Source organism: Mastigoproctus giganteus, chromosome 6, assembly GCF_048544385.1.
Source record: "Mastigoproctus giganteus isolate SK-2022 chromosome 6, ASM4854438v1, whole genome shotgun sequence".
NCBI classification, from domain to species: Eukaryota; Metazoa; Arthropoda; class Arachnida; order Uropygi; family Thelyphonidae; genus Mastigoproctus; species Mastigoproctus giganteus.
In genome coordinates, this window is record NC_143580.1 from 155577474 (window position 1) to 155601619 (window position 24146).

Below are 24146 nucleotides of genomic sequence, written 5' to 3' on the forward strand. Positions count from 1 at the left end.
CAAGCAGTAGTCGTCGCATGAAGAGCATGCATCGATATACGAACTGTGAGCTGGTACACATGCACCTAGTGTATGGATTAGCAGAGGGCAATGGACGAGCTGCTCAACGAATTTATGGAGAACGCTTTCCAGACAGACATGTACCGGACCACCATTTGTTTGCACATGTGCATCAAAATTTGTGATTATGGGTCATTTAGAGGTAACAGGAGTAGTGCGGGCAGATCACGTTTGACACAAACTCCCGCCATGGAAGAAAATGTGTTGAATGACATCCAGAATAATCCTATTACCAGCACACATGCCATTTCCTCTGCCTTAGGAGTGTCTCGTTGCAGTGTACAGCAGGTCTGGCACGACGATTCCTTACACCCCCTTTCATCTCCAAAGGGTTCAGTTACTGCTCCTCCAAGATCATCCTGCACATGTGGCTTTTGCGCAGTGGTTTCTCCAAGAAAGTGTTCAAGACTTGAATTTTCCAGCCTATGTTTTGGTCACGGATGAGGCTTATTTCACTCGGGAAGGCTTATTCAATCAGCACAATGCTCATGTGTAGGCTCGTGATAACTCGCATGGTGTGCGCCCCCATGCGGCACAACATCGCTTTGCAATAAAGGTATGGTCGGTGACTGCTTAGTCGGCCCATACCTGTTACCATCCCGCATGAACTCCACTAAATATCGGCTCTTTCTTGATCAAGTTCTACCAGGGTTACTTGATGATGTTCCAGCAAATGTGAGACGCAACATTTTGTTTCAACATGAATGGGCGCCTGCCCATTATGGAAGGTGTGTTCGTGACCATTTGAACAGGCGTTTTGGGTGTCGATGGATTGGCTGTGGTGGACCCGTTGCCTGGCCCCCACACTCACCTGATTTATCGAGCCTTGATTTCTTTCTTTTGGGGGGGCCCTCATTTAACGTGTATGAATTGCCTGTGGAGATGGAAATGGATCTCGTGGCGAGACTCGTCTGCGCTGCTGCTACTGTCAAAGAAACTCCAGGTGTGTCCGCCAATCCATGCTGCATCAGTGTCACGCATGCATCGCGTCTCGTGGTGGAACCTTCGAGCATCTGTTGTAACATCATGAAATGCATCCATCTCGTGCTCCATTGTTAATATGTCAAATAAATGTTTGCCACTAATTACTGTCTTGTGTCATTTCTGCTTCTTGTGCATCTACTACTACTTTCCCGTGACATTTCCGGTTATGGGTTCCTATGCGATTCATGTTCCTTTAGATGTTACCTACCTCCCCTAAACGTTTGTACCAATATTTTTGAGACACCCTGTATATACTTATATATACATCTTTGTTGATTTTTTGCTTTTTCTTAAAGGATTCTCTGCATCTGAATGTTTCCATTATAAATTTGATTGCTTCTAATATCTACTGTACTGTTTTTACTTTTACTGGCACTCCTTTATATTTTCCAGTTTTATATTTCTATTAGTGATTATATGACTGAATTACTGCCCCTGTTATTTGTCAATGTTATTTTATCTTGTTCTTTTTGTTCAAAAAAAGTTATTGTTAATTCTATATTCACAATCTGCACAAAATTGTAATAATTTATTTCCATTTGGTTCACTGACTGGTCATTAAACCATTGACAAATTCTTGATATTATTTTATTTCCTGTTTGGACATTTAAGTCTCCTGCTGATATTACTAATTTGTTTGTATTATTTATCTTATTAGCTAAAGCTATTCGGTTATAGAATTTATCAACTTCTTTTTTAGATTTTTCCCTCTTCTGGGCCATATATGCTTCATATATTTGTTTTCTTTTGAAATTTAATTTCATGTAATAATTGTTCTGATTCCAGATTATGCTGTTTAAAAAAAAAAATGTTCTTGTTTATACTCTGGCATGACCACCAGGTCAGTGGAGTTTACAAAAAAATCATCAATATTTAATTTTAAGCATTTTCTTTTAATTTTCTTTGAGTATTTAGCAGTCACAGGCTGAACCCTAGTCCACTCAAAGAGTGCATGCTACTACACTCTTGTTCATGATGACTCGGCTACGTCAGCCCTATGTTGATGATTCATGCATTAAGATCCCTATGCCTTTAGCAGCTCTTTCAATTTTCTACACATCACTATATATTAATATATACCGATGACCCAAAACATTATGACCAGAGAGTCGTTATTCAAATCGAAGCAACTACATGTGAACTACGGCATGGGCCAGGAAATGGTATAAAACACACCTGATACAGAGCTCCATTAATCAGTGTTACTCTTGTTCTTCAGATGGAAAAGGCAACGGACTTAAGCGAGTTTGACAAAGGCCAAATTGTAATGGCCAGATGACTGGGTCAGAGCATATCTGAAACAGATGCTCATGGTCATGGTCAGTACCTATTGAAATTGGTCTGAGGAGGGGGAACCCATGAACCACCAGCAAGGTGTTGGACGACCACAGCTCATCGATGCTGGAAGGCTCTCCTGGATGGTACATGGCAACAGAAAGGCAACTGTGGTGCAACTCGCCGGTGATTGGAATGTTGGTAACAGGAATAATGTGGTACATCGAACCCTGCTGAAAATGGGGCTGCATAGCCACAGGCCACTCCAAGTGCTCGTGCTAACCATGGTTCACCGGCAACAGTGCCTACAATTGGCACATGAGCATTGAAACTGGACCTTGAGTGATTGGAAGAAAGTCGTTTGGTCCGATGAATCACGTTTCCTGTTGCACCATGTGGACAGCTGGGTACGTGTGCGTTGTTTGCCTGGGGAAGTAATGGAGCCTGGATGCACCGTGGGACAAAAACAAGCCAGCAGTGGTGTCATGCTTTGGGCGATGTCCTGCTGGGATACCCTGGGTCCAGTCATCTGTGTGCCGAGTACTCTGACATTATTATTTTATTATTACTAGCCATATAGTTCAAGGAAGCCTGAGGCTTATGCTGCACCAGCTAAAAAAAAATTTCCGAGTTATCCAGAGAGAGAGAGAGAGTGAGTCAGTCAGAAGTAGAAGGGAATCACCGAAAAACAGAAAAATGATGATATCTACCACCTACCTAAACATCATTGCTGACCAGGTACACCCTTTCATGGCAACGGTCTTCCCCTCTGGTGGTGCCATCTTTCATCAAGATAATGCGCCATGACACACCACACAGATTGTTTGAGACTGGTTCGTGGAACGTGAGGAAGACTTCCAGGTATTACCCTGGCCTCCAGATTCCCCAGACATCAATCCCATCGAGCATCTGTGGTTTGTGTTAGAACAGCAACTCCAATCTGCGGCATCTCAACCACGGACCTTACAGGAGTTAAAGGATCCGCTGATTACGTTTTGGTACCAGATACCACAAGACACATTTAGAAATCTTGTAGTGTCCATTCCTCGCCGGGTACGAGCTGTTTTGGCTACAAGTGGAGGACCAACATCATATTAGGTAGGTGGTCATAATGTTTTGGCTCATCGGTGTATAAAACTTCTACATATATTATACATATCAAATATTATGTTATAATATTTATAAATTATAATAAATTTATTATAATTTATTATTTACCTTTCTTTTTAGTTTCTGTTAGTGTGCAGGTCTTAATTTTTTTATTTTCTAATTCTATTTCTTCTCTTTCCTATTAAGAGACCTTATGTTCCATGTTTCTATGGTTATTATTCCTTTTTTTTTTTTTTTTATAGAGTTTTCGTTATCCATTCCCACTCGATTCCTATTGTCAGTCCAGCTTTTATCATTTAATTTTCTTTGAGTATTTTAATTTTACATCTAGAGGGTGAGTTGCTAGCTCTTCTCTTTGATGGCAGACTACACTTCACCTCACCCCTATCCTTCGACCTGTTTGGCTAGGGTGGCCCTACAAGCTCAAGCTCCTGTCAGCATAGTAAGTACAATAAGGTGGTAGTCCACAAGGAGGGATGCTGCAGCTTATTTGTTATGCATAGTAGGCTATGAGCTATAAGGTATCATTAAAATAATAGTAACACTCAGAGTGCACAAATAAATTGTTTTCCTATCTTTTTTTTTTATTTTAAGAAATATAGAACATAGAATTAAATTGTAATAGAATCTCAAAAACCCAGCACATTTTTACTGTTTCTCCCAGGGTAGTCAGAGGAATAGTGACAAGCACAGATTAGAAGTAGGCTAGTCAGACTTAAAAAAAAAAAAAAAGAACTGCAGATATGCCAGATTCAAACTTAATAATTTTCAAACACCAATTTCTTTCTGTTTTGCATATTTCCTAGACTGTATGTTATTACTACTGTTTTGCAATATATAAAACCATTAATTTTGTGTGACATTGAATACTAGTTCACAGTGTAGTGCTTGGTGGTAAAGTAGCGTGCGTATTCAGTTTTTTAAGGCAATTCGATTGCTGAAATAATATTGGTTAACATTTTGGCTTAATCCTGGCAACTCTCGTTCTGTGGAGATTATAGATATCACAGCTGCTGTATTATGTAATGTAGATATCACAGCTGCTGTATTATGTAATAAAAATAACAAATTACCCCTGAATTACTTTGGCTGTGTGCATAACCTTCAAAAATCTGGCATGTGCTGGGTCCCAAGGATGCTGGATTTATGAGGTTCTACTGTATAAATAATCTTATAGAAGGCAGCTGAATCATAGCATTTAAAATGATATGGATTAAGTTTAAATAAAAAATATTGTTTTCTTGATATGAAGAGGCCAGGATTTATTCAGCTTTATCAGAGCTGAAATATTTTGGAAACCATGAGATTGTATATATATAATTGTAATAATTTGAATTTTTTTTTATAAATTGCAGAAGTTTCAAAGTGGTCTTCTGTTTGAACTAGGAAACATTGAACAAATGGATAGTGACTTCAGACAAAGATCATGAAGAAGGATTCAGTGAATGTCAGTTAACTCTTAGTAAGAGTAATAAAGGCCTCTTTCATGGAGTACTTGATACAACAGTTCCAAAGAAGGGAACAATTAAAAGAGCTGGTTACTGCAATATGCGTACACCACATGCGCAAGTATGTATTATTGAGTATAACCATTTCACTGGTTTATTCTTTTGCTATGAATATCAAAAACATGATGCAAGCTAGTCTAAAGGCTGATCTCTGCAAAAAGAATCATATTGTTGAATGCTTCTATACTGTTAAAATGCTTCCATAATATAATCCAGAAATATATACATATAGTTTTTTTATTCTAATTAACTTATCTTATGGATTATAAAAAATAACAAATATGAATTAAAAAATTTTCATTTCATAATAATGAAAGGAACATTGGCCTTTAAAGACAAATTTTATGATTGTGACAGTTGTTTATTAAATATATTTAATGGACTAAATATAGGTCCAGGTTTATAAAATTGTAATTGTAAGACCACAATGTCTTTAGTAATCTAAAAGATGCTCAGTACATGGAATAACAGTGTTAATCTAAAAGATGCTCAGTACAAGCATACTCAGGTATAAATAGGAGAGGATTCCAGAAATTCTAGTGGACAATTAAAACAAATTTTGGAAAAGACATGTGGTGCATGATCATGCTCAGCTGACTTTTGCTGTTTTAACCAACATATATACTGCATTACACCATTCACTGACTAAGCTGATGAAGAAACATGTCATCTCGAAAGCTACTGTATATTTTATTAGTTATTGTCCATATTTTATTGTATTTTAACGCTTTTATTTTATATTTTATATCTGTTTTAGTATTTTATGTAGATATTATTTATTTTAATAAATTTATTTTAAGTCAGTTTTTTGGTTGTCGCTAAAAGTTTTGTAATGTGGTAAAACAAATTTTTTTCTAAAATAAGAGCGCAGTTATTTATATTACTTTGGAACCTCCAATAATGAACACTGTTAGTCCATGCTATATTATTTGTTATTAAGGGGTGGCATATGTACATATTATAAAATAACAAAACTCTATAATACATCTCAGATAGAGTTGAAACTGAAATGGTGCATGCCTAGGATATATTCAGCTACAGTGAAGAAATAAAATCTATTAATTTCCTTAAAACTTCCATCTTGTTTAAAGCTTAGATTATTTTTTCTAACTAATTATTTTATTATTAATATAAAGAAAAGGCAATCACTTTTTACAGTTGTTGTTTAAATAATCTTTACCCCAACATTCTATATTTCATGATTGAGGTTGTTTTTAGTTTGGTAGAGAAGTAATAGTGTCCAGCTTGTTGAAACCGAAAGAAAGAAGAAAACTAATGAATATTTACAGCAAATTACTCAAACTGTGCTTAGAAGTGAATTCATGAAATCATTGGATTAATGGCTCGGTTCTACATATAACCGTAGAGGTTTGTGAGCAACAGTCAGACATGTCCTGGGTAACCAGAATTAATAATTTCAAAATATATTTTTATGGAAAATTTTACTTATTACTTATATATTTATTTATTTATATATTCATATCTTAATCTTATCTTTCATTTTTCTTTTTAATTAACAGAATAATACTAATTGAACCACTTGCTGGTAGAGGCTTCATGTTTTTGCATCTTGGCCATGAGACTTTTGAAATCCAGTTGATAGTTTGTGAGTGCATGTGCGAATTAGCTCTGTCAGATGCTATTTACATGTGGTGTTTTGATTGTATTAATTTCATTGTAGCAATTTGCAGCAGTAGGTTGCTGAAAATTGAAATTAGTCAATAACCAGCATTCTTGAGATGGGGATACTTCGATTCTAGAAGTTTCCAGAATTCCTTTGCAGATTGTGGTGATTTACAGAGTTCAGTCACAATATTATGACCACCCCTCAATGCAGACGTCACACACGCTTAGCGAATCGTACAGTGCAAGTTCACACACTGCAAGCATATAAGGCTTGATGTTCGGTATCTGTGAACACAGTAACAGCCTCAGTTGTGGGCAAAGCATGCGACCTATCAGACCTGAAAAAATGCATGATAATCGGCTATCGGGCCAGGGATGCCAGCATTTCTGAAACAGCAGACTTTGTGAAATGCTCACATGCTGCAATGGTGAAAGTGTATCAAGACTGGACGAATGGGACAGTTTTGACAACCCGACGTTCATGTGGATGGCCATTTGAGCAACAGTAGCGGACCAATCGGCATGCTACTGTTGCTCAAATGGCCATCCACATGAACTGTGGAGCCACCAGAAGGGTTTCCAACACGACAGTGCAGCGAACCCTGTTGCGCATTGGGCTCCAGAGAAGATGCTTGGTGACAGCACCCATGCTGATGGCCGTTCATCACAAACAATGCCGTCAGTTTGCACAGCAATACCGACACTGGACCCCGGCCAAGTGGCAACAGGTGGCCTTCTCCGATGAGTCATGGTTTCTGCTCCACCGAGTGGATGGACGGTGGCATATTAGGCATGAAACCACTTAGAGCAGACACCCGGATACGACTGTTGGCAGAAGGCAGGCTGGTGTTATGGTCTGGGGAATGTATCCTGGCATGGCTTGGGTCCATTGGATACCTCTGGAGAGCACCCTGAACGCAAATGGTTACCTATCAATTGTCGCCGATCAGGTACACCCATACATGTTGACTGTGGTCCCTGGGGGCAATGGTATCTATCAGCAAGTCAATGCGCCATGCCATGTCACCAGAATTGTGCGCGAGTGGTTTGAGGAGCACGACGAATACTTCAAGCTACTCCCTTGGCCACTGAATTCCTCAGATCTTAACCCAGTTTAAAATCCATGGGACCACCTCGATCGATACATCAGACAGATGGATCCTCCACCAAGGAACCTACAGCCCCACTGAAGAATTACCTGAAGATCGGCATTTAAAGAATTAGTAGCAGATTTTCGAGAAGTTGAAGCTGATTGAGCAGGGCAAGGTTTCTCAAAATGGAAAGTGGAATGCAATGTGCTATCATCGGCAAAACTATGGATAGGATTTTCAGTCAATGGAAGAAGGTCATTAATATACAAGAGGAAAAGAGTGGTTGAAAGAACTGAACCTTGGGGGACACCATCATTAGTGAAGAAGTTAGAAGACAGAGAGCCATCTACCATCACCCTCAGTGAGTGATCAGAGAGAAAACTGAATAACCAATTACAAAAAACTGGTGGCAGATCATAAGATGAAAGTTTGTTTAGAAGACCTTTATGCCAAACATGATTGAAAGCCTTTGAGATATCAAGAGCAACTACTTGTGTTTCACCGAACCTTTACATTGAATTAGTCCATAAATGAGTAATATAAGCCAGAATATTACCAGTGGAACACTGACGGAATCCATACTGGCGATCGTTGATCAGATGGAAGGTTTCTAGGTAGTTTAAGAGTTGGTGGTTAATGGATTTCTCCATTACTTTAGAAGTAATTGCAATGGGACAATAATTGGATGGGAGGGATATGTCACCCTTTTTAGGAACTAGCTGGATATAAGCAAATTTCCAAGCAGAAGGAAAAACAGCTTTGGAATAAGAAAGTGAAAAAAGGCGGCAAAGAATAGGAGTAAGTTCAAGAGAACAGATTTTGAGAACAAGTGGAGAAATACCATTGGGACCTGGAGCTTTCTTAGCATCAAGATTCATCAAAATCCTTCTGACATCCTTTTGACGGAAGACCACAGGAAACATTGAATGGAGCGTGTTGGGAATGGAGGGAGGTATTTTCCCAAGATCATTAATACATGAGTTGGAAGAAAAATGGGATGCTAGCAGGTCAGCTTTATCTTTGGCTTAAGTGACAACAGAACCATCTGGTTTGGACAGAGGTGGGAGCAGAGATCGGCAAAAGTTGCGGCCAATAGCTTTGGCAAGAGACCAGAATGCTCAGCTACCATTAGGGCAAGAAGCAAGTTTTCTACTCTTAGCCTGTCCAAACTCTAGTTTGGACTGATTAATAACTGGTTTACAATTGCGAGCTTTGGTGTAGGCAGAAAATGAAGCTGAAGAATTAGAAACAAGCCAATGCAACATTCTTCTCTTGAACAGCCTTAGCACATTTATTGGAAAACCAAGGTTTAGATAAAGGAAGAGATTTTAAAGTGGAGTGTGGGATAAAGGATTCAATTCCTACAAGAATAATTTCACTGACACGATCTGAGCAAACGTTGGCATCAGAAGTTTTGAAACAGTAATCCGACCAAGGAAAAGAAGAAAAGAAATCTCACAGGTCATTTTGCATTCTTGTAATGCCAAACAGCACAAGGTTGGGAATAGCCATGAGATAAAGGTTCCATTGGAGAAGAGACAATCACCAAGTTGTGACTGAAGTTCCTAAAGGACCTCTCACTTTGACCGTGTACTTAGAAGGGTTGTTTGTGAGAAAAAGATCAAGCATGTTGGCTGTATGATTAGGATTGTCCAGTATTCTTGTAGGTAAATGAACAATCTGTGAAAGATCATTAGTAATTGCAAAAGCCTCAGCATCTCAACCAGCTGGGTCGGTGTGACTAGAAAACGGAAGCCAGCTGGACATTAAAATCACCAAGGAAAATTACCTCACTATTAGGAAAGTTGGACTGGAGAAAGTCAAGTTGCAAAGAGAGGAAGTCAAAAAAAGAGCTCCAAGTATTTACATAAGTTGTTGTTATTTGGTTTTTAGGAGCATTAGCAGCTTAGGCCATATTGCTCCGGGATATGCGGTGGTCATTCCCTGACCTTTCCGCATCATCCGTATTTGGTGGTGATGGGCTCGAACCCCGGTCTAATCAAGAAGCGTGTGCTATGCACTGCTGCTCCTTCCCACCTGGTTACGGAGGCGCCTATTTACATAAGTAAAGAAGTCTTTGCTGTTTTTCTTTGCATCATTTTCCAAAGATTTCTTGTAATCTGCCTATGCCTGCCTAATCTGCTTTCTGACTTGATTACAGACTAGTGTATATCTACCATAGGTTTCTATGTCACCACCTGACAATTTATATGCATCCCATGCATTTTTCTACTCTACCACATATTTCATTAGTTTATCTGACATCCATTTAGGCCTAAACCACGAACAGTATTTCTTAGTTGGTATGAAAAGCCTAGTAGCTTTCAAGATTAATTTCTTGAATGCTGCACATTTGGAATTTGCTGTTGGTAACATTGTCAGGTGGTCCCACTGTATAGAATTAGAAACTGTCCCCCCTCCTTTTACCCTTGATGGTAGTTACATCTTTAAGTAAATTCCAAATCAATACACTGTTATCACTGCTACCTAGTGGTTCTTTCATATGCAGATTCTTAATGCATGAATAATTATTGCTGATAATCAGAACAAAAGTATTACTCCCTCTTTTTGCCTTTATAGTGTGTTACTGTAGAAAACAGTCATCCAGTAAAAAATGTTGCTATCTATGAGTGACCAACCCACAAATTCCAGTCAATATCTGGAAAGTTAAAATCCCCCATTATAAGACATTCTGATTTACTGGCCCACTCTATTTCTCTCTACTGCTGTTCATGGTACTCATCAGAGTCATTAGGCTATAACATACCTCCTACTCATTTTTGCTTTCCCAGTGCTTATTTTACCCAAACTGACTCAGCATTGTACTGATCACCATGTCAACTGAATGCACTGCCTTAGATTTTATGTGCTCCTTAACTAAGAGCATACTCCACCTATGCTGCCTGTTCTTTCTGTATAGGGTGCCCAGCTAAATGCCAAAGGAACAACAGGCCAACACTACACTATGCAAACCAACATTAAAACTTACACTATCGCTGGCATTTACAGAGTTTGTAGCATCACAAGGATATTATAGAATTTGTTTTCCCGCTATGCTGCCAGCACAATTATTGTGCTACTGTATATAAACAATCCAAAAGACTAAATTGATATTGATGTTTATATTCAGTTGTTTTTTTTTTTTTTTTTTTGTTTGTAGTCCTCTTTCAGTGTAATGTGATGGTGCTGCAAATGTTGGCATTTCTGATTATGAAATTTGTATCCCACTGTGCTGGCTGTGTTATTATATATCCATATAATTTACACTTCACGTAAGCAATCTTAAAAACTAAATATGTGTTTTTATTCAATTCTTAACGGTAAGGGTGTTCCCTCCCCCCAAGTCTCAAATAGTGCAACCCTTGTATTTGATTATGAAATTTATTTTCCTGGTGGCTCAGTTATTTTACTGTCCTTCATATAAACCATCTGAAAAACTAAATTGAAGTTTGTATTCAATTGTTAGTGCCAAGCACACTTATTTTTTTTGTTTTGTCCTCTCAAGTCTCATATGGAAACAGACATGATTAGTGGCATTTCCAATTATAATATTTGTAATGCTATACATTTATACTTCTTATTAATGATCCCAAAAGTTAAATCAATGTTTATTGATGTGTATATATTGAATTGTTAATGGCAGGTGGCTTTTTTTTTTCTTTTTTTTTTTTCAGCGTTAGAAGTCGCAAAGTAACATACTCTGTGTTAGAGTGAAGTATTTAGACATGCCATCAAGATCACATAAAAGGTCTGATAGCAAAATTGAGAAATCATTAGACCTTTCTGAACAAATTGAGGGGGAGGAAGGAAACTACAAATAAAGTCATGTCTAACTGTTCCATAATAAAATAGTTTCAATATTGGGACTAAATGAAAAAAAAACAAACTGATATTCATTTCAGCTTTTTTTTTTTTTTTTTTTTTTTTTTGGAGCTGAACTTCTATGGGAAAGACAGTGAAAATAATGCTGGACTGCAAAACATTTATACTTCTTATTAATGATCCCAAAAGTCAAAAGTTCAATTGATGTTTATTGATGTGTATACAGGGTGTTTCAGTTAAACGTTTCAGAACTTCTAAGAGGGGTAGGGTACATCCTGACAACTCGAAATCATATAGCAATGTGGGGTCGGAAATGCTTTCCTGAAGCGGTGTTGTACACAGAAGCACCATAAAAAGAAAAGAGACCGTAAGTGAGAAATCGTTTTAATAATACATGAAAAGAAGCAAAAGGTACATGGATTAAAGTAAGTGTTCGAAGTTTCTTCCACGGGCTACAATGCACGCCTCACATCTCCGACGCATGGACATCCGAACATTCTGGAATACTCCAGGCGAATTTCGAATTTCTTCGGCAGCTACTGCGATTCTTGCAACCAGCTCCTCAGCATTGTCAACAGGGGCGTCATAAACTAGCGATTTCATATGACCCCAGAAATAAAAATCAAGACATGATAGGTCGGGTGACCGAGCAGGCCAACGCACGGGACCACCACGTCCGATCCACTGTTGACCAAATGTGACATCCAGGTAGTTACGAACATCTCCGCTATAATGGGCAGGGGCTCCATCGTGTTGGAACCACATTGTGTATTGCGTTGATGCAGAAATCTGTTCATCTCTCAAAAGTTGTGGCAATACTTGCTGCAGAAAGATCAAGTAGATAGGTCCGGTTAGACGACACGGTAACAGGTAAGGTCCGATGAGGTGATCTCCCATAATACCGGCCCATACATTGACCGAAAATCGAATTTGTGCTGCACGACGTCGTATTGCATGCGGGTTCTCGACCGCCCAGATATGGTCGTTATGCGTGTTGAAAATTCCTTCCCTTGTGAAGGATGCCTCATCGGAAAACAACACTTCAGCAGGAAAAAGGGGATTTGTAGCACATTTTCCAAGGTACCACTGTGCGAAAGCAATACGAGGTTGAAGAAACTTCGAACACTTACTTTAATCATGTACCTTTTGCTTCTTTTCATGTATTATTAAAATGATTTCTCACTTACGGTCTCTTTTCTTTATGGTGCTTCTGTGTACAACACCGCTTCAGGAAAGCATTTCCGACCCCACATTGCTATATGATTTCGAGTTGTCAGGATGTACCCTACCCCTCTTAGAAGTTCTGAAACGTTTAACTGAAACACCCTGTATATTGAATTGTTAATGGCAGGTGGCTTTTTTTTTTTTTTTTTTTTTCCTTCAGTGTTAGAAGTTACAAAGTAACATACTCTGTGTTAGAGTGAAGTATTTAGACATGCCGGGCCTCCATAGCCGAGTGGTTAGGAGCGGTAGTGCAGTAGCACACGCTCTTTGAGTAGACCTGGGTTCAAGCCCCTGACTGCTGAATACGGTCGATGTGCCAACCCGCAATGGACCAGATTATGGTCCATTTCCCTTAGCATGAATTGTTGAGGCGGCTTACATCCTGCAGTGGGTTGATAATGGCTGCACTTTACCTTTTTATTAAGACATGCCACCAAGATCACATAAAGGTCTGATGGCAATTGAGAAATCATTAGACCTTTCTGAACAAATTGAGGGAGGAGGAAGGAAACTACAAATAAAGTCATTTCTAACTGCCATACTAAAATAGTTTCAATATGGGACTAAATGGAAATAAAAAAAAAAAAAAACTGATATTCATTTCAGCTTTTTTTTTTTTTTTTTTTGGAGCTGAACTTCCATGGGAAAGACAGTGAAAATAATGCTGGACTGCAAAGTGTTACTGATTTGAGAAATACACTGCTTGTGTGACACAACCAGAATTTGCTTTATACATGATCTGTTGTGAAGTTTTGTATTTTTTGGACCTTAAATTTAATAGCTTCCCTCTTATTCTTCTTAATGAATTCCCCTTTAGTGTGTGAATGTTTGCAGATATAATAAAACTGGCCTTGGTCGTAGTATCAGCTTCCTTGCTAAAAGATGACAATATCCGCTGATTATGCAGGCCAGATTTTTAAAGAATTAAGCTTGTTTGTCCATAATTCTGAATTAAAAGGTTATTGAGTTGAAACTGTGTATGTTTTTTTTTTGTAATGATGTTTTAAATTACTAACCTTATAATGAGAAAGTGATACATTACAGATAAGACATGATGGTTTTCCATATTTATCGGTGAATTCAAAATCTTCCCATTCAGACTTTATTTTATTTATTTATTTTTTTTCATATCTTTTCCTGTAATGGACTAATATCATATTAAAATAATTTACATTATTTATCTGATTTTTTTTAAAAATTATCCTCAACCAATATATCATAAAATCTAGAAAGAAGAGTTAAAAAATCAGAAAATTTTATTTAAAAATTGGGAGTAATTTATTATAAATTTGGCAGGAAGAGTATTTTGAAATACTTGCAAACATTAGATGCAGCATTGTCACACAAAACAAGGTGGCAGATAAAAATAATGCCGTGGCACAGAAACATAACTTGTCACAAGTCCGATTTAGTGTGGATGAGAAATGGGAAACAAGTAAGTGAAGGTAGCACGTGGTGTTGAATCTTCGAGAATTAAAGTAGATAATATTGTGGCAGCACAAATATCAGGTTTTATACAGTTTTATATTTAAAAACTAATTTAAAATTATTGGGTGGTATTTTGTCATGAGCCGTAGTTTGGTATATAAGAATGATAATTGAATGAGATGATATTATTTCATGGTGGCACAATTATCATCACTTAATTAGGAAATTTAGTAGTGCCAAACTAAACATTCTGTTATTTGGATGGCCACCATTTAAACCAGTGGTTTTCAACCGGGGTGCCGCGGCACCTTAGGGCAACAATAGTCCAGGGTTGCCACGTAATTTGGGTTTAAGTTACTTAAAATTATTATCATTTTTTTTTAAATTTATATATTTATTTCATTATAAAAAAGGCATACAGTATCTTTTTAATTTTGTGGTGATCTATAATTGATGTTTACTTAGTACCTCTATATAAAGAATAAAATTATTATATACTGTATATATATAATTTGTATTATGAAATGTAATTTTTATAATTATATTATTGTAATAACTATATCATATAACATATATATATTTTTAATATATATATTAAAAATATATCGGACACAGCATGGGTTTGTTAAGGGGAAGTCTTGTCTGACCAATTTGATTGGATACTATGATGTAATCACAAAGGAACTGGATGCAAAGAATAATTTTGCTATCATATATTTGGATCTTGGAAAGGATTTTGATACCATCGCACATGGAAGACTGCTGCACAAATTGGAGCAGTGTGGCATTGGAGGCAAATTGCTACTATGGATAAAAGGATGGTTGAGTGGGAGAAGACAGAGAGTGGTAATCAATAGACACTGCTCTTTGTGGACTACTGTTATTAGTGGAGTCCCCCAGGGTTCAGTGTTCGGTCCATTGTTGTCTTCTGTATTCATTAATGATATTGATAATGGTATATCAGGCTCAATATCCAAATTTGTAGACAATACGAAGGTCAGCAGGGTTTTTAATGACACTAATGACAGTACGCTGCTGTAACAGGATCTAGAAAAGTTGAGCAGATGGGCTGAGCGGTGGCAACTGAAGTTTAACATTGACAAATGTAAAGTACTGCATATGGGAAGCAGTAACACCAGAGTAATGTATCAACTGTGTGGTACTGCACTGACAGTGGTAGAGAGCGAAAAGGACCTGGGGGTAATTGTGCAGACACCCTGTGTATATTTATATATATATATACAGGGTGTTTCAGTTAAACGTTTCAGAACTTCTAAGAGGGGTAGGGTACATCCTGACAACTCGAAATCATATAGCAATGTGGGGTCGGAAATGCTTTCCTGAAGCGGTGTTGTACACAGAAGCACCATAAAAAGAAAAGAGACCGTAAGTGAGAAATCGTTTTAATAATACATGAAAAGAAGCAAAAGGTACATGGATTAAAGTAAGTGTTCGAAGTTTTTTCAACCTCGTATTGCTTTCGCACAGTGGTACCTTGGAAAATGTGCTACAAATCCCCTTTTTCCTGCTGAAGTGTTGTTTTCCGATGAGGCATCCTTCACAAGGGAAGGAATTTTCAACACGCATAACGACCATATCTGGGCGGTCGAGAACCCGCATGCAATACGATGTCGTGCAGCACAGATTCGATTTTCGGTCAATGTATGGGCCGGTATTATGGGAGATCACCTCATCGGACCTTACCTATTACCGTGTCGTCTAACCGGACCTATCTACTTGATCTTTCTGCAGCAAGTATTGCCACAACTTTTGAGAGATGAACAGATTTCTGCATCGACGCAACAGACAATGTGGTTCCAACACGATGGAGCCCCTGCCCATTATAGCGGAGATGTTCGTAACTACCTGGATATCACATTTGGTCAACAGTGGATCGGACGTGGTGGTCCCGTGCGTTGGCCTGCTCGGTCACCCGACCTATCATGTCTTGATTTTTATTTCTGGGGTCATATGAAATCGCTAGTTTATGACACCCCTGTTGACAATGCTGAGGAGCTGGTTGCAAGAATCACAGTAGCTGCCGAAGAAATTCGAAATTCGCCTGGAGTATTCCAGAATGTTCGGATGTCCATGCGTCGGAGATGTGAGGCGTGCATTGTAGCCTGTGGAAGAAACTTCGAACACTTACTTTAATCCATGTACCTTTTGCTTCTTTTCATGTATTATTAAAACGATTTCTCACTTACGGTCTCTTTTCTTTTTATGGTGCTTCTGTGTACAACACCGCTTCAGGAAAGCATTTTCGACCCCACATTGCTATATGATTTCGAGTTGTCAGGATGTACCCTACCCCTCTTAGAAGTTCTGAAACGTTTAACTGAAACACCCTGTATATATTTTTGAGACACCCTGTATACAGGGTGTCTCAAAAATACACAACATAACTTCAGGAATGAGTTCCTTGTATGCAGACAATAAAAATATTTTATATCAACATAGTTCCGGAAATGCTTGGTTTCCGAGTTTTGAAGGTCTGTCTATGACATTTAACTGTTCACATCACCTTATAGTAATTGTTCAAAATGTCCACCTTCTGCCTGAATACAGGCCTCACATCGACATCTCATGGACTCGTGAAGACGGTGCCAAATTCCTGGCATGTTTCGTATTGTCTCACAACCTGCCACAATTCAATCGCGGAGAGTTTCCACATCAGCTACTGGAATCGAATACACCAATGACTTTAGATAGTGTAAAAACTCACAAGAAGAAATCTAGTGGGTTTAAATCAGTGAGTGCGGAAGCCAGGCAGTGGTCCACCTCTGTCTATCCACTGACCAGGAAACCTTCAATTCAGATAATTGCAGGCTAGGTGGCTGAAATGTGTGGGAGTGCCATCGTGCATGAAGTGTGCTTGTTGACGGGTGATCAGTGGCATGTCGTCCAAGAAATCAGGCATGTTGTTTTCCAGAAAGTTTCTGTACGCCTGCCCTGTGAGTTTGTTTGGAAGTACATGGGGCCCAAATAACTTATCACCAAAAACACCCGCCCAGATGTTGAGGCTGAACCGCTGTTGGTGATGTGATGGAAGAATTGCATGTGGGTGTTCCCCAGCCCATACATGCTGATTCTGAAAATTTTGGATTCCGTCTCATGTGAACTGTGCTTCATCTGTGAATATCACTAAGGCAGGAAAGTGAGGAGTCGTAGCACACTACTGCAAGAACCACTGGCAGAACATTACTCGCATGGGGTAATCTGCTGGTGACAAGGCCTGTACCCGTTGAAGATGGTAAGGATACAGTTGGTGTTCTCGCAACACTCTCCAAATAGTCTAACGTTGAACAGCCAGTTGCATTGCTATTCTATGTGTGCTGATTCCAGGAGTGGCATGCTCCTGGATCAGCACACACAGAATCTCCTCCTCTACTTCAGGAGTCATAGATCTTGGTCATCCTCTGTCAGCAGCACGAGGTGTAAAGGTCCCACATTCACAAAGGCGGCAATGGATACCTTCAAACATTTTCCTGTCTGGACATCTTCGTTCTGTGACCTTTTGTGGTACAAACGACAAGCCTCCAGAGCATTGCCGTCTGCCAAACCGTACATAAAGTGCATATCCGCTTGGTCCTAATTTGAGTACATGGTCGGAATGGAAAACCACCAGATTCTGTCAGTACCTTGTGATGAACTCGGGAACCAAGCATTTCCGGAACTATGTTGATATAAAATATTTTTATTGTCTACATATGAGGAACTCGTTCCTGAAGTTATGCCATGTATTTTTGAGACACCCTGTATACACACACACGGAGAGAATCAGATCTAACCGGCAGAAAATTGAGTAAGGGTGCCGCAAAATAAAATAAATTACTTAGGGGTGCCGTTATTAAAAAAAGGTTGAAAACCACTGATTTAAACAGTGGTTAGCAACATAACATGGTTATTTCATGTCTGCATGTTTCCAGTCATGGCATCCATGTAATAGAGGTCTGTTGTACTGAAAATAAAAGAAGTGTGAATAAACAGTTCTTAGGTTTTGATTCTGGTTCTCACCATATGAAATTAGTGAAATGCCTGTTTTGTCATCCTTTCGATATTCACTTTGATGAATATTTAAAGGAGCCGACCGGGCTAGCCGAGTGGGTAAAGTACCTGCCCGGCAACCCAAAGGTCGCGGGTTCGATTCCCGCCTCGGGCTTGGATCAAAGTACTGCAAAAACCTTGGGAGGTGCAATATGGCCACAGAAGCCGATGCGCCAACAACTACCAAATCAAAAAAATCGAATATTTAAAGGATGTGTGAATATTATACTACTACTCTGTGAATAAGTGAATGGTATAATCAGCTCAATGTGATCAAAATATTTTTCAGGTTCACTTTGATATTTGAATTTGGATTCAAATTTGATTCTGTTGGAAAATTCATAATTGGTCTTTATTAGCTTTTGATTTCATTTCAGAAGTGTCTGCTTAATTTTTGATTCTTCATCTCCTCCTCCAATTCAACCTTCTTCATCCTTTTTCTTTTGGATGCACCTTATATGAATTTCCTGCCTATGTCATGATTTTAAAATCATTATCCCTTAATCAAATTTAATTCTGCAAGTTTACCTAAATCTTGATTATTTTTGACATGTCAACTTATATAAATTGCTCTCATGGTTGGCACAGTGGTTAAAACATTGAATTGAAAAGATTTATTATTATTATTTTTTTATTGATATTTTTAATATCATGGTTGAGTTTGCCAAAGCAAAAAGTGTAAGCAAAAACTATGTAACAAAGGGCTAGGTGGTTTTTTTTACTGGAATTCAGGTAATAGACAATTTTTTTCATCCAGGAAATAGACAAACCAATTGAAAAACATACGAATACAGACACGGTATACCGATGTTTCATATCATTTGCTGCCTTGGTGCCTAATACAGACTCAGCACAGCAACAATACTAAGTATGTTAAAAGTTCTACTGTAAAAAAAGTGGCAAGTGCTGTAAAGTTATTGTACTCCTTTATAAAGCTTGTGGAAATCGAAACCTAAATCTACAGACAGCCAGCCCTTAAGGAGGATACAGTGGGTATGTAATACATCCTGGCCTAGACACCGCTACATATAAAGGTGACCACAGTATAAGCTTACAAGTGAAGTTTTGATTGTGTAACTAAGCCATTTCTTGTTGCCTGTTTATAGTACTACCGTGTATATACATGTATAAAGTCTTTATTGCAGGATCTATGATACCTTGTAACAGGCCTGCAGCCAATAGTCAGAGTTTAACAAACAGAATTAAAAATAATGGATTGATTTGGAATACAAAGAAATAAATTAATAAAAAAATTAAATTAAATGGATGAAACAGGATACATTCAATCTGCAAATTTATGGAACAGTTAAATCATAGTTAAATTTACAATTAAATTTAATTAACTATTTAAAAAAGGTGTAAATTGGTCTCTGTAAACAATGACCCATTTGAAAGTTTTAGTATATACAGTAATTTTATGCTAAAGTGGTTTTTTTTTTTTTTTTTTTAACTGTAGTTTAAAAAATAACATATGAGGATTTTGTATTGGGCACTCTTGACTGCTGAATCCTAAAAGATCTGAGCTAAATTAAATTTTGGACATTCACGGTATGCAATAAGCTGAATTTGGAAAAGCTTCAGTTGAAGACCCTACAGGTACAAAGCCCTGAGATGTTGCCCACTGTGCACATGCCTTATTCCACAAAAATTCCTGCAGTTGCAGCCAGTTCTCTTTCCACACATTAGCATTAGTAGAGGCATTTGATGCAAGAAAGCAAGCTTATGCAGCATCAGAAAAAAATGCAAATAAATAAATAAAAAATAACCACTTCCACTTCACCCCTCTGTTCGTTTGAAATACCTGTCCAGCTGAGCCTTAAACTTATTTAGGCTATCAACTTCCACAACAAGGGATGGGAGTCTGTTCAACCACCCACCTGCTGGCTAAAGGCAAATTTCCTCACGTCTATCCTACATCTGTCTTTCCTCAATTTGAATTTATGCCCTCTCAGGTGATTATTCTGAGCAAGAGGAAGAATCCCATCAGCATTGAGCATGCTCAAACCATTCAAGGCTTTATACACCTCTGTCAGATCACCTCGCTGGTGCCTAGTCCCCAGACACTGTAATTTGCAAAACTTAAGCCTTTCTTCGTAAGAGCACCCCTTTGTTCCATTCACTAATCTTGTTGCCCTTCTCTATACTCGTCCCAGCATCTCTACATCCTTCTTGAAATGAGGCCTCCAGACCTGTATACAGTACTCTAGGTGTGGCCTGACCATTGCCTTATACAAGGGAATAATCACCTCCTTATCCCTGCTAGAAAAATTCCTTTATATCATCGACAATACACCATGAGCTACTCTTGCAGACCGTCTGCACTGCTCAGAAAACTTCATATCTGCCTGCACAACCACCCCCAGGTCACTTTCATTCTCTACCACTGTCAGTGTAGTACCACAGAGTTGATATGTTGCTCTGGGGTTGCTGTTTCCCATATGTAGTATTTTACATTTGTCAATGTTAAACTTCATTTGCCATCTCTCAGCCCATCTGCTCAACCTTTACAGATCCTGTTGCAGTAGCATAGTGTCAGTAGTGTCCTTGACAACCCTGCCAACCTTCGTATCATCTGCAAACTTGGACATTAAGCTTGATATACCATCATCAATATCATTTATAAATACAGAAAACAATAATGGACCCAATACTGAATCCTGAGGGACTCCACTAATAACATTAGTCCACAATGAGCGGTGTCCATTGATTACCACTCTCTGTCTTTTCCCCCTCAACCACCCCTTTATCCATAGCAGCAATTTGCCTCCAATGCCACACTGCTCCAATTTGTGCAGCAGTCTTCCATGTGCAACAGTATCAAAAGCCTTTCTAAGATCCGAGTATATAATATCAAAGTTATTCCCTGCATCCAGTTCTTTTGTGACTGCATCATAGTATCCAATCAAATTGGTCAGGCAAGACTTCCCCTTAACAAAACCATGCTGTGTGTGTGAGCTATAACTGAAGTCTTGTCTAGATGATCCTGCAGTGCTTCTTTAACAAGTGCCTCCATTAATTTTCCGGGAACAGAAGTTAAACTAACAGGTCTATAATTACTTGTGTCGCCCTTTGATCCTCCTTTGTGAATTGGGGTCACATTTGCACATCTCCAGTCCATGGGTACTTCCCCTGAGTCCAAGGACGCTCTCATAATTATGGCTAAGGGTTTGCTTACTTCCTTTGCTGCTTACTTTAATATAACTGGATAGATCCCATCCACCCCAGGTGCCTTTCTTGTATTTATCTTCAACAATTTCTCCTCCACTTTACTTTCAGTTATTACAAGATTCTCTAGCTTACTGCCAGAGTTGAATACACCTCCGGCATTCCCCTCGCTGAATAACTCCTCATGTGTGAATGTCAATGCAAAATATTCATTTAGTTTGTTTGCTACCTGAGCAGGATCATCAACAGTTGACCCATCGATATCAAGTGGACCAATCTGATTCATCCCCTTCCTTCTAGAGTTTACATAAGTAAAGAACTCTTTGCTGTTTTTCTTTGCATCCCTTGCCAAAGATATCTCGTAATTTGCCTTCGCCTGCCTAACCTCCTTTGTAACTTGGTTACAGATCAACTGGTATCTATCATAGGCTTCTGTGTCATGTGTTAATTTGTATGTATCCCATGCATTTTTCCTCTCTGCCATATGTCTCATTAGTTCATCTGACATCCACTTAGGCCTAAACCTTGAACAATATTTCTTAGTTGGTATGTAAAGCCTAGTAGCTTCCAAGATAAGTTCTTTGAATGCTTCCCATTTTGAATTTGCTGTTGGTAACATCATCAGTTGGTCCCACTGTATGGAATTTAAATACTGTCTCAGTCCATCATAGTTGCCTTTACGAAAGCAATAACCCTTCCCTTTACCCCTAATGTTAGTTACCTCTTTGAGTAAATCCCACTTCAGCACACTGTGATCACTGCCACCTAGTGGTTCATTTACCTGCAGATTCTTAATGCATGAAGAATCACTACTGATCATCAAATCAAGAGTATTACTCCCTCTAGTTGCCTCCCGAACATGCTGATGTAGAAAACAATCATCCAATAAATCCACAAAAGCCTTGCTAGTGTGTGAGTGACCAGCTCCCAAATTCCAGTCAATATCTGGGAAATTAAAATCCCCCATTATAAGACTCTCTGATTTACTGGCCCACTCTATTTCCCTGTACAGTTTCTTATTAAACTCATCAGAGTCATTAGGCCTATAGCACACGCCTACTCTCAATTTTGATCTCCCAATGCTTATGTCACACCAAACTGACTCGACACTGCACTGTCCAGCAATGTCGACTGGACAGTGCATTTCTTAACTAATAGCATAACCCCTCCTCCCTTCCTATCCTGTCTATGCTTTCTGTAGACATTATACTCCCCAAATTCCAGTTCTGCATTCCTTATATCTGTGTGACACCACGTCTCTGAAATCCCAACAATATCTGCCTTTGATGTTTTGAGCAATACCTCAAATTTATTTACTAAACTCCTAGCATTGGTGTACACGCCAGTATACATGCACCTGTTCTTTTTCTTAATCCCAATGATTCCCAGGAGTCTCTGAAATATCCTGCATCTTATTTTCCAGGCTGCGGCTCATTCCAATAGAAGCAGTGCAAGAATCACTTTCACCTCTGCCAGTGGCTACTGTTAATGTATTAGTCCTTGTATCCCCCCAATCTAGCAGTTTTCTGACCCACCTAACACTGCCTTGATAGCATCAGCAAACATTCTTGCACCCTTTCTATTAAGGTGTATCCCATCCCTGTAGAAGCAGTCCCTCCTGTTAACAAGTACAGACCAGGCTGAAAAAAATTCTACCCCTTGAGCCTTGCACAATCTTTCCAGGGCCGAATTGATCGACACTCTCATCATATACTCCCTCCTATCGTGTCTGGGCAGAATTGCAGACACTTTCAAATTCAACCCTAATTCACGGCTTTTTTTCAACAGTGACCTGTACTTGTTAAGTAATTCCGCCGGTCTCCTACTCTTAATATCATTAGTGCCAACGTGTACAACTATATCACCTTTTGTGCCCTTAAAAGATGATATCTGCTCTACAACGGCATCAACCTTTGCCCCTGCAGACGTACCCTGGTCCTGTTCCACGTATCCTTTTTACAAAGCATGTTTCCCGTTTCCCTGACAATAGAGTCACCAACAACTACTAGTTCCTTTGGGACCAGCGCATTCTGCCTTGGTGGCTGCCGCTGTGTTGCGTGATGACCAAGTGCAAGCTCTGGCATTGGTGTGGGGAGCTGAGAGCTTGATGGGCCCTCACTTTTAATCCTTCGAGGGCATCCACCCTGTCCTTCAAGCTCTCATATAGGCCCATAACAATGCTGAGTTGTCGCCTGATTTCCTTACACTCCTTGCCTCACGCACACACAAAGACATCCCCCATGGCAGTATCATGTCCTGTACCCGACTGCTCCACAAACATCAAGCAAGTAGTGCATTTTAATAGGCTGTGATTCAGAGGGCAACTGCCCCCCCCCCCCCCCCCCCCTCAGTTCTCCCCTGAGCCACAGAACTCCCCTTAGCTTGAGGATTTTGCTTTGTTGCTCTGGTCTGAGTCATGATTTCGATTTAATTTCAATAAAATTTCAATTTCAGTACAAAATTAAAACCCTAAACTTATATCCCAACACAGTTATAACGCTATATTTATGTTTCAGTATCTAGTGTTATCTACGAAATCCCTTTATATAACATCCGTATCAAGTTAAGTATTAATTATTTATTTTTTACTAATTATTTATGTTACGTAACCCAAGTTGTTATATGTATAGTTAAAAGTACAATTTAATTGACAGTGAAGTTCAACAAGATTAATTATCTGATTAATTGACAATATTATGTACTATACTATACTATATTAAGCTTATGCTATTTATTTCGAGATATTTTGTATCGCATAACAATGGCAGCAAGTTACGAACAGTAAACATGTGGATTTGATACCCTT

General features: G+C 38.8%; 1 protein-coding gene across 4 annotated transcripts in view; it reads left to right on the forward strand.

The window, feature by feature from the left end:
• The window catches only part of CIA30 (complex I intermediate-associated protein 30), a 57743-nt gene that overhangs the window by 20445 nt on the left and 13152 nt on the right, over positions 1-24146 (forward strand). For 3 of the 4 annotated variants that reach the window (XM_090375414.1, XM_090375413.1, XM_090375412.1), the window contains one exon: positions 4816-4998. The exons of the other annotated variant lie outside the window; for it this stretch is intronic. In XM_090375414.1, the coding sequence (XP_090231540.1) occupies positions 4816-4998 (183 nt within the window). The remainder of the gene's footprint in view (positions 1-4815; positions 4999-24146) is intronic. 4 annotated transcript variants of the gene reach the window in all.